This window comes from Kogia breviceps, chromosome 7 (assembly GCF_026419965.1).
Source record: "Kogia breviceps isolate mKogBre1 chromosome 7, mKogBre1 haplotype 1, whole genome shotgun sequence".
In the NCBI taxonomy this organism is placed as follows: Eukaryota; Metazoa; Chordata; class Mammalia; order Artiodactyla; family Physeteridae; genus Kogia; species Kogia breviceps.
Genome location: NC_081316.1, coordinates 79,071,463 through 79,082,670, shown reverse-complemented (window position 1 = coordinate 79,082,670; position 11,208 = coordinate 79,071,463). Strand labels below are relative to the sequence as shown.

Genomic DNA, 11,208 nt, shown 5'->3' with positions numbered 1-11,208 from the left:
TTGCTTTGGGGCCCATCGCCCCGACACCTCTCGACCGTTGGTTGCCTGCCAGTCTGCATCCTTTCTAGTCCCTTTATTCAGCCTTTTAAGGGTTTGTAGTGGAGTTGGATAGCCTCTCTCCCTGGCAGCTGCCCAAAGAAGTGAGGGCAACAGGAGAACTCAGCGCTGCTGCAGATGAGGAGGGAGGTACAGTCCACCCTCCGTATAGGTGGTGAGGGGTGGGCAGGATTGGTTCCAGGACCGTCCCCTTAACCTCCACCCCCGCCATGGATACCAAAACCCATGGATGCTCAAGTCCCTTATATGAAATGGCATAGTATTTGCACTGTATACTTTAAATCATCTCTAGATTACTTATAATATCTAATACAATGTAAATGCAGTGTAAATGGTTGCTGGTAAATTCAGGTTTTGCTTTTTATAACTTCCTGGAATTTTTTTTTTTAATATCTTCAATTCATGGTTGGTTGAATCTGTGGCTGTGGTAAGTGAGGATACAGAGGGACAGCTGTCTTTCAGCCTGAATAAACAAGATATGCAAAATCACAGCTAGTGAAAGAGTGGGGTTTTCAATGCAGCAAACATTTATTTAATTCCTATTTTCCAGTCCTGAGCTAGGGCCTGCAAATACAAAGTTAAGTAGGACAAGGTTCTAGTCCTCTAGGCACCAATAGTCTTGGAAAGGGAGGCAAACAGATAAACTGGCCATTTCAACAATATATGGGGGTTTAAATACTGGAGGTAGACACAGAGCGTACAGTGCAAGGGAAGAAGGGAACTAACAGCTGCTGCCTGTATCTGTGTGTCAGGCATTCTATTAACTTTATCCCATTTAATGATTCCCTGAATATTAGATGCAGGTACCAATATCCTCATGTAACAGATGAGGAAAAAGGCTCAGAGAGTTAAACTTACTTGCCCAAGGCTCTCGCCTAGTCTATATCAGAACCAAGAATCAAACAGGTTTGTTTTCAAGAATCTAGGATTTTTCTGTCATACCAAAATCAGCTAGCTTCAGGGAGCCAAAAGGTTCACACGAGAAGGTGACTTCTGAGTTGAGTCTTGAAAGAATTCTGGATATCAACCAGGCAAAGAGAGCCAGGTGTAATGTTAGTGCCCAGAATATCTTGAGCAAAAGTGAAAGTGTCTGTGGGGAGGGCAGGAAAGGATAAACAATTTGTTACTCAGGAACAAATGGCAAGTAAGGGATTAGGATTTTAAGTCATGATAGAAAGCCTGAACTATATCCAGTAATCTTTGAAGGGTCTTAATCAAGTAAATGACCTTATGGGATTTGCATCTTACTCTGGTAGATGGTTTAGGGAAGGGTGGAAAGTAAGGACACTTCTTGCAAGGGCCTCTTCAATTCAGAGGAGAGGGAATATGGCTCAGGGCTAATGTAGTAGCAATAGAGATGGAGAGAATTCGATGAGTTCTAGATATACTTAGGAAATACAAATGGCAGGACCTGTGGATTGATAAACATATATTTAAGAGGTAAAGTCAGCAGGACTTGTTGATTGAAGATGATGATGGGAGGAGGTGAGGAAAAGGGAGTCTAGGATGACACTTTAGGTTTCTGGCTTGGTTGGAAGAAGCATAGTGTCATTTACAAAGAAGAAACAGAAGAGAACAGGATTGGGAAGAAGGGAGATGAAATATTGAGTATCACACATATTACTTTTGAGGTATCAATCACTGTTGGATAAAAAGTCTGATATAGTGAGATGGTGATGGCTGTGGATGCCAGTGATTGATTTGTTCCAGGGTCAATGAGTAGAGCGAGAAGAGCAAAAGACTAAGGATGGAGCAATGAAATACAACAACATTCGATGAGGAAGCAGAGAAAGAGAAAGAGGGAAGAGGAAATGAAGGAGGAATAGGGAGTGATCAGAGGAGAAGTTAAGCCCTGGACGCTAAGGAAGGAGAGGCAGTAGAATACTGTGACAGCGCGCCCACAAAGCAAAGATTGGGAAGTGTCCACTGGATGAAGCAGCAGGGAGGCCTTCATTTCTCAGTGTTTCTCAGGGGAGGAAAAAGTGAAAAAGTAAGAGCAGAGGTCTCATGGCAATGAACTGAGGAGTGAAGATGAAGTGAAATAGCGTACTACACAGACAGTGTAAACAACTGAAAAAAAAAAGTTGAAAAAATAAAAAAAGAAGAAGAAATGGAAGAGGGGGCGGTGTGCAGAGGAGGCTCTCAAACAGTGCAGGTTATAGCATCTGTAGAGGAACCTGGGCCAGGGGCAGGGGGACCTGAGTATAAGGGAGCAGGTAGCGTTGGGAGTCAAGTCAAGCTCACAGCATTTCTGGGTTAGGGAGATAAGCTACGGCAGTTAACAGTTGAGGGTTTAGCAGGGCCTCCAACAGTGCAGAATCAGGGACCGAGCCACCAGCTGTGGGGCAGTGGACAGGCCCCCTCTTCTAGCGAGAAAGGATCAAGGGTTAATTAGTGTCTTCAGCAGAGCTGGGAAGTTGGGTGTTCCCCAGCCTGTCACAGGATCCCAGCCAGGGCCAGAGCAGAAACCTTGACCCTCCACCTCTTCATTCAGACAGGACTCATGGCAGCCACGTGTTACCTAGGGAGAAGGTGGGCATCAGGTCCCAGCTTGCTGATACTAGCAGACTGCAGCACCTCACCTTGTGTTCACATTCCAGAGGCTATCCCACCCCACAGAACTGTCCTCAAGTTCATCTTAGCACTTGACATACTCTTACAAAAGTGGCCACACCCCTCTCTTCCATACTCACATCAAAGAGTCCTGCCCCATGCTGCTGGTAGAGCCGTGGGTTGAGAAAACCAAGAGGGGGGAGGCCTCTGAGGATTCTGTGTTCATTTATCAGGGATAGGAGTCCCCCAAACACTGGAGTAGAGGCCTGCAAGGGTGAGGGTACAAGTAGAGGTTAGGAGTTCAGAGTGATTGGACTTTTTGGGTGGGATGGATCAGAGGTCTCTGAGGAATCAGGGGTTCTGGGTGTAAGGTCTTGGGGGTGGAGGGTGAGAATAGTCCCTGGGTGGAGGTTTGGAGCCAGGCTAATTCTCACCGAGGTGCCAGACACCCATGGAATGGGCACATGGTTGCTGACCACCCAGTAGCCATCAGAGAGTGCAGCCACGTCTGGGTAGGCACGCCCGCTGGCATTGAAGTAACTGGATGGTGGCAAGTGGGGACTGGAGCTCAGGTACTGGGCTACAGCTTCTTCCTAAAAGGCATTCTTGAGTGAGTATCACCTGCTGAACTGAGGATCTCACCCGTCCCCCCTCCATCCACACAAACACACATGTACCTGGTATGAAGGCCGTGGGAACACATTGCTGAAGCCGCCACCACTGATATAGTCAACAACCTCATCTGTGACTCGGAAAGGATTCTTGAAGGATGTGCCGCCCACCGTGGTGACATAGGGGCTGAGGGAAGAAGACAGCATTCAGATTGCAGGGTCCTAAGGGCACCTCCAAAATGCATGGGGATGGGTGAGTATGGGTCTGGGTCTTGCTGGAGGGACTGGGGAAGCACTCTGGTGAAGTATGTACATGGGGATGACAGAGATTTTGGGCCCTCAAGGCATGGCCTGAGGTGACTGTGCACACTTTTCCCTACGGAACACCCACCAAATCTCCCCCTAAAATGCCTGGGGACTGAGGAAGTGGAACACTGGGAGCTATGTCCTACTCAGGAGACTCGGGGCCTGCGACCTACAGGAAGAAGAGGTGGGTGCAGGTAAAGTTGAGGGTTGAGCCACAGGAGCACCTGGTGCAATCAAGACAAAGGTTCCAGATCATGAGGTCATAGATGAATTGATGGCCACAGGTAAGTGGTGGGCTGGGGTGCTTACCTGGAGGCAGGAAAGCTGGGACGGAACTGGTGTCTTCCAGAGACAGACCAACACCCAGCCCCACTGTCACCTGGAAGAGAGACCAAGTCTGCCACTAAGTCTAATTGGTCAGAGTTTGGCATGTGGGTTCAGATGTCAGAGAGGAAATTCAAGTGTTAGTCATTACTGCAAGAGGTCAGAGTTGAGGTCAGGTCAGTGGTCCCTGTTGAGTTCAGATTATGAGATAGAGATCAGGTCCAGGAGTCACTGCGGGATCAAAGTTCTGAGGCTGGGTGGGTGTGGGAGTCGAAGTTTAGAGTAGGAGGTCACCTGAGGCAAAGAGCAGCGTAAGACCCCGAGCAGCAGCCTTCATGAGCTCGGTGTTGACCCGCTGGATGTAGGCGCTGCTGAGGGAGTCCTCATCATCTCCGTAGCTCACGGTGTGCACATGTGGCAGGGCTGACTCATTACTGAGTAGCAGGAGCCACTGCAGGAAGGGCTCCTGTGACTCATGCCGGCCTGGATTGTTTTTGGAGAAGAGGGCACAAAGGCAGTCATTTGGGAGGTTGTCAGGATCTCCCTGGAGCTCATGGGATTCCCTTGGGGAAGCAAAGATCACCACTCACCCCCACCTCTATCCCCACCAGCCAGTCCCCTTGGCAGTACCAGGGCTACTGTAGACCCAGGTGGAGATGTTGGCGCCAGCACTCATCAGGTACTCCACATCTAGGCTGGCCTCGATTCCGGCCTGGCCCCGGCCCTGCTGTCCGACCACACGGGCTACTGATGCCTGGTGGGCAAAGTTCCCACCGAAGAGGCGCATGAACTCAGCCAGGTCTGAGTCATGGAAATACTGCTCCAGGAACTATGGAGGGAATCAGAGCAGATATCATGGGTCAGAGGACACAGCCCCAAGGGTCAGTTCAGGGGATACTGTCTCAGATCACAGGACTGGGGGTGAGAGCCCAGGGATTAGAGTCAGAGTCAGCCCCAGGCTGGTCAGGCACCTTGGGAAGGCGGTAAGGATCCTGAGGCTCTCTGCGTGGCTCACCTGGGCACAGGCTTGACTGTTGTTGGTCGTGCCAGAGCCCACGTCTTGTGCCGTCAAGTTGTAACGCTCACGGATCACAGATGGGGTCACCCCCAGGTGCAGGCCAACAGTCCCTGGCACCTGTGGCTCGGGGCGTTGCCTCAGGGTTGATGTGGGGGGAAAGCGGTGCAGCCCCCCCACTGTGGGGAGGAGTCAGCCTTGAGGAAGAGATCCTTTAGCTTCCAACCCCCCATTTTATCACTGACCCCCGCCACCAACCCCACTGGGTGTTACCAAAGTCCACGTGGGAGGCCAAGGCCTTCGGGAGCCGGTAGGGCCGTGGGGACCTTACAACATGGGTCTCTGCAGGTCCCCCCATATAGCGATGAAACTCAGCCCCAGAGAGCAGCAGCTCTGCTTGTCTGAAGTCAGGGATCAGAGAGAACAGAGGTCAGAAAGCATGGAACAGAGCAGAGGAGGCTGCCTGAGCATCACTGGGCAGTTAGTCGTTATCTCCCCACGTGTTTTCACCCATAGGCCCTGGCAAGCTCTCAGCTCCCTTCCACCGCGGTGATGAATCTCCCTGATGGGATGATTGGTGCCCTCCACGAGGCAATTATTCCCTCTTACCGGACACTCAGCCAGCAAGTCAGAAAGTCCTGTGTGGTCACTGAGTGGCAGTTCCGGGCTCCAGCAGCCAAAAGCCATTTTTGGACTGTGTGGAGGGTCAGTGGTGATGGCCGGACCAGTTCAGCCACATCCTCTAGGGTCAGGTACTTTCCTGCAGGAATTCAGTAGAGGCTCTTGCCTTCATTCCTTGCTTTTCTAAGTTGCCCTTTTTGAACCTTAACCAGGAGACACTGGAGCTTAACATGATGGCGAGTCACTGCTCTCCTGTGTGGATCATGCATACACCTCCTGGGTGAACCTTAGACTGGCCCCCTCACCACAAAGGGCTTCCAGCAGCGGAAGCCCACAATCCAGCTTGACCACTGGAGCAAAACATGGACCTTCTGGAGCAGAGTGGGGAGTAAAGTAGGGAGAAGAGTGGAGGAGAAGAGACTGCAGACCAGTGAGGGGGCTGGCAGCAGTCCAGGTGAAAGAGTAATCAGCTGAGTTGGTGGCAACAAGGAATGGTGAGACAGTGGAATATTTCAGAGCTGGAACTGGCAGCCTTAGGGTCGAATGGAGGAGTAAATGAGAGTGAATCTAGTGGGGGGAGGTGAAATTTGAGGTAATGAGCACTTATATGTACTGGATGCTACTTCCCTATTTGTCTGGTAGTTGGTAAATAGTAGAGTCAGAATTTGAATCCAGATCTGATCACCAAGCCTGTGCTCTTAACCATACCCACTTTCAGTTTTTGAGCCTGCTGAACAGAGGTGGAAAGTTTTGGAGGAAAGAATGTGAATTAGTTTTGGACACTCTAGTTCCAATTCACCTTTTTATTCAGAATCTCTTTAATGAGGGTCACTGCCATTCATCTGTCCTATACCACCCCCTCGACAGGCCCCGAGAGTACGTCCCTGACATGACCTGCACCGTCCCACACTCAGCCCAGTCCTGTGTCCCTCTACTGCATCCCACATTCCCCACCCCTCCCCCGCCCAGTCCCATCAGGCACCGTAGCGAGAAGAGCCAGGATCCGACACAGCCTGCACCAGCTCGGACAGTCTCTCCAGGTTCTGCTGTCTCAGGGCAAACGTGAGACTCAGCTCTTCCTCAGGGTCCACACGGCCCAGAGACACCCAGCCTGGTGGCAGCCTGCAGGGTCAGGGGTCAGGCACATGGCCTTCATTAGAGTAGGGATGGGAAGGTTCAGCAGTAGACCTAGACCTTGGGGAGGATTCCAGAAGCAGATATGGATCACAGGAGGTGGATTATCAGGGACTGAGTCTGGGAACCTGGGAATGAGGCTATGGAGTGGGTACCAGGAGCTGGTAAGGGGGGTGGGGGAGGCTAGAAGCAGGAAAATGGGTACAGGAGAAGCCATGCGGTAGGGGGTGTCAGTGCTAAGTCAACTCACGTCCGCTGCTGGTCAGGCTCCGGGCTGTAACTGCATTTGCCGGCGACAAAGAGGGCAAGGAGCCCTAGGAGGCTGCAGGGGCAGCACATGGGTTTCAGCAAGAGCTGGACTGTCATTGTGCTCCCACCCTCCAACGTATACTCCGTCCAACATGATTCCCTTCTCCCAGGGCCCCCTAGTTTCTTACCAGGCTCGGGGGCCCATTCTGCCTTTCTGCAGATCCGCTGTCACGTGACAGATCACATGAGTCCTATAGTGCGCCACCACCACCCGTCTCTGCCTAGAAACTAGTGACGATGCTGGCTCCTCCCTCGAATGGGTGGTCCTGAATGCTGAAGAAGGGGAGGGGCTGCTCCTTGGATTCTCCCTCCGTGGACTGTCAAACACTGGGTAAGCTCAGGGCTCCCCCACCTGCTGCCAGAATCCAGGACTCACCACAGTGTAGGGGGTGCTTAAGAAAGGGGCTTTGGAGGCCCACAGACCCACAGACCCAGGTTCTTACTAGCTGTATGATATCAGAAAGTCAACTTAACTTCTCGGAGCCTAGGTTTCTTCATGTAGAATATGGAGACTATTATGTTAAAAGTGCTCTGCCTCAGAGGGTTGCAGTGAAAATTTACAGAGATAAAGCGGGCAAACCCCGCAGCAGAGAGCCTCAACATGGCAAAGGCTCAACAAATGTGAGCTCTTATTACATGCAAGTATATAGGAGCCCCACGGATAACAAATACACCACGTGGCTGCTCTTGTACCCACCCCCACCTCCCTGAAGACCCTCAGGCCTACAGCTGCTCATCTCCAAGATCTCTCCCCAGCCAGCCAATCCCTCTGTAGGTCACTGCCACAAGCAAGCCCCTGCTGTCTGCCGTCTTCTGGCCTCCTGCCCACGTTAGAGGGAAAGGCCGACTGCAGAGAGATGTGATGGTCAGCTTCAGGCTGGGCTCGGGCTCCAGTGCCACCCCCACTCGCTCCCACCCTAGATGCCCCTACGTCCACCACCTTCTGTGACTCCTGAGGTGTCCACAGTGTGCCAGGTGGCTTCCCATCATCCCCCTACCCCTACGGCCCACACAGAACACAGCCGGACACTGGATACAAACTGCAGTTTATTAAGGCTCCAGAGTGAGAATTGGCACTTGATTCTGGGCAGGGGCAGGGGTGTCAGTGGAACCCAAAGGAGCTGGGCCCAAACAAGTTAGAGGGACTGCCCCCATTCCCCCTACCTCCCAATAAATAAAGTCTCAGCTCCATCTCAGGGTGCTGGCACAGGGCAAGAAGCCCTCACTGAGGAGGACCCAGGGCTGCTGCCTCCTTCATCATTTCTCTCCACACTGGACCCGGCCACAGGTCAGGGCCCAACAGGGCCTCGTGGTGCTGGTGCTCTGACAGGGCCGGGGTGAGACGTGAGACCCGTCCCCACTGGAGGACTCTGGGCTGGGGAGCTGGCCTCCCCCGCGGCCAATCATGGTCCGAGGCTGCCCAGGGCAGGCTCAGATGGGGCCTGCATTGGGGACACTGTGCGCATCCCAGGTCGGGGCCCATCCTGGGCCACAGCTAGATATGCAGCTCCGTGTCATCGGGTGGCTCCAGGCCGGACTCTGCACTCAGTGCTGAGGCTGAGGGGCCCTGGGCCACCCCAAACGGTGAGACAACAGGTGAGCGGGCAGCCAGAGGAGACAGTGAGGGTGAGAAGCTGGGGGACATGGCAGCTGAGGACAGGGAACCTTCATGACTGATGGGGGAGCGGTGAGAGGCTGGTGGGAAGATGGCCCGGGTTGTAGCCGTGCTGGCTGGCTTGGGGGGCACAGACTTGGCTCCTGGGTGGGCCACGGCAGTGATGAGGGGTGGTGGGTCAATACGGGGAGCCGGGGGACATGGCCGAGCCTCATCCTTGAGCCGGGCGATCTCTGTGAAGACGCTGGCCAGCGGCTGGAACTGAGGGCACCAGCTCAGCAGGTAGTCCCAGTTATAGCTGCCACGGAGCTCCTCCTCACCAGCCACAATGGCCGTCAGTGCTCCTGCCACACATGGCTTGCCATCTGCTGGAAAGCCATAGTCCCCAGTGGGTGCAGGGCTTAGGCCACAGCCCCCCAAGAAGGCTGTGGCAGCGGCTGGGGGGCCCTCTTCTCGGTACAGAGTGGCTCCTGCACCCGGCAGCAGCAGCCCTGCCTTGCGGCCCTTATACCAGGTGTCGGGGGCAGGTGGCTCGCAGGATGTGTCACTCAGTCCATCTGCATCCTGCTGGATGCCGGAGTCAGGGCCACGGGCAGCCAGAGAGGAAGCCACACTGGCCACACGGGGGAACTCGTTGATCATGCGGATCTCATCATCCTCTGCAGCCTCCGCTGAGCCTCGGCCGCTTGAGTGTGAAGGGTCCAGGGAGCCACCACGGGGGTAGGGTCCTCCAGCTCCTGGCCCACCATAGCTGGGGAGAGTCTGGTGATACAGGTGCTCTGAAGGCGGTGGGCTGGGTGGCTCTCGGCCCAGCTTCTGTAGCGAGCCACTGGCCAGGGGTGCTGCCTGTGACATCGGGCCAGGTGCCGCCTCAGCCTTGCGGCTCCGGGCCCGCACCAGCCCTAGGACCAGGGCGGCCAATGCGAGCACCACCACGACTCCCAGGGAGGCCGCCACAGCCCCCACCAATAGCAGGTTGAGGTCAGGTGCCAGGCCCAGTGCAGTGTGGGTGATGTCCACAGTTACGGGCACTGTGGCACTCCGGGAACCAGGCAGAGGTCCCCGTGCTACCACCTCCAGCCTCAGCTCCCGTGGTGCCTCACGTCGGGTCCGGCCCCCACCCCCAGAGGTGCCTGTTCCGCTGCCTGGCGCCCGGCTGTCCACCCGCAGGTACAGGGCACCTGTAGTCTGGTTGATACCAAAATAGGGGGAAGAGGTGGCAAGGGAATAGAGCACCAGGCCATCAGCACCTCCATCCTCGTCTGTGGCCTGCACGTGACCCAGGCTGTGGCCACGCCGGGCACCTTCTGGCACTTGGAAGTGGAAAGCTGGAGCCAAGAATACTGGGTCATACTCATCCTCACCAGTCACCAGCACTGACACAGTGACTGAGGCTGACAAATTCCCAGCATCGGTAGCACCCACCAGCAACTGGAAGCTTCCTGTGTGCTCATAGTCAAAGGGCACTCGTGCCCGCAACTCCCCTGTAGAGCTGTTCAGTGCAAATGCCTCACGGCCCTCAGGCCCTGGCCCAGCCTCCAGCAGGTTGTAGCGGAGCCTTCCGAAAGCCCCAGCATCCCCATCAATCGCATGCAGAGTAGTCACGAGAGTGCCTGGAGGCTGGTTCTCTGCCAGGCTGGTGCTGAGCAAGCTCAGAGGGAAGGCTGGCCTGTGGTCATTCACATCCTGGACCTCGATGGTCACTGGTGCCAGAGCAAAGTGCGCCCCGGCAGGGTCGGCAGCCCGCACGACAAGCTGATGTCGAGCCTGGGTCTCACAGTCCAAGGGGTGGGCCAGTCGCAAGTCACCTGAGCTCTCATCCAGCTGAAAGAGCCCAAAAGGGTCGCCTGAGCTGAGGGTGAAACGCACAAGGCCATGCGGGCCTGGGTCAGCGTCAGAGGCCTCCACGTGCAGCAGCTCGGCTCCAACAGGTGTGTCCTCGGGTACTGCCACACGGTAGGATGCTCGGGTGAAGACAGGTGGGTTATCGTTGACATCCAGCACAGTGACGGTGACCGGCACAGCCGAGCTTCGAGGTGGCTGCCCCCGGTCAGCGGCAGCCACAGTTAGATTGTACTGGGTTAGGCTTTCGAAGTCTAGAGGCTCAAGCAACACCAGGCAGCCCAGGGCCCGGGGTCCTAGTCCATCACCCTCCCCAGCCTCAGCCAGCCGGGGTTCCAGCTGGAAGACTCGGCCCCGGTTGCCACTGACAATGCTGTAGTCCACGGTGGCGTGGGTGCGGCTTCCATCGGCATCTGTGGCCTCCAGGGTGAGCAGGGTGGAACCAGGGGGCAGATCCTCAGTTACTGCCACACGATAGTGTGACAATGTGAAGCTCGGGGCATGGTCGTTCTGGTCCTGCAGCTGCACGTGCACTGTGGTGCGTGCTGCCCGAGCCGGCGTCCCATGATCTCGTGCTTCCAGCACCACGTCCACCACTCCTGGCCCTTGATGGCCCAAGGCCATTGTCCCCACTGTCGTGAACAAGGTCCCTGAGATGAGAAGGGAATGAAGAGAAATATGCCATCAACAGAGGCTGTGGGTGAGCAGAGTGACCCTTCGGGGACTGGGAAATGGCCTCGGAAGTCAGACTCCAGGGAGTGGCCTGTGTGCTAGGAGATAACGGAGTGGCCTCCAGGATTCAGAGAATGGCTTCTAGGCAT

General features: G+C 54.9%; 2 protein-coding genes across 3 annotated transcripts in view; both read right to left on the bottom strand.

The window, feature by feature from the left end:
- Positions 1-566: 566 nt before the first annotated feature.
- Positions 567-7,157, bottom strand: TPP1 (tripeptidyl peptidase 1). Its single transcript, XM_059068241.2, has 13 exons — positions 7,059-7,157; positions 6,872-6,943; positions 6,470-6,609; positions 5,476-5,626; positions 5,140-5,267; positions 4,867-5,045; positions 4,482-4,680; positions 4,146-4,334; positions 3,837-3,906; positions 3,288-3,408; positions 3,045-3,203; positions 2,751-2,876; positions 567-2,578 (listed from the first exon to the last, which is right to left on the bottom strand). Exons 1-13 carry the CDS (start codon positions 7,073-7,075, stop codon positions 2,438-2,440), a joined length of 1,692 nt encoding a protein of 563 aa, XP_058924224.1. The 5' UTR covers positions 7,076-7,157; the 3' UTR covers positions 567-2,437.
- An 807-nt stretch (positions 7,158-7,964) lies between these two features.
- Positions 7,965-11,208, bottom strand: part of DCHS1 (dachsous cadherin-related 1) — a 35,095-nt gene continuing 31,851 nt past the window's right edge. For both annotated transcript variants that reach the window (XM_059068238.2, XM_067038742.1), the window contains exon 21: positions 7,965-11,037. In XM_059068238.2, the coding sequence (XP_058924221.1) occupies positions 8,426-11,037 (2,612 nt within the window). In that variant the 3' untranslated portion in view covers positions 7,965-8,425. The remainder of the gene's footprint in view (positions 11,038-11,208) is intronic.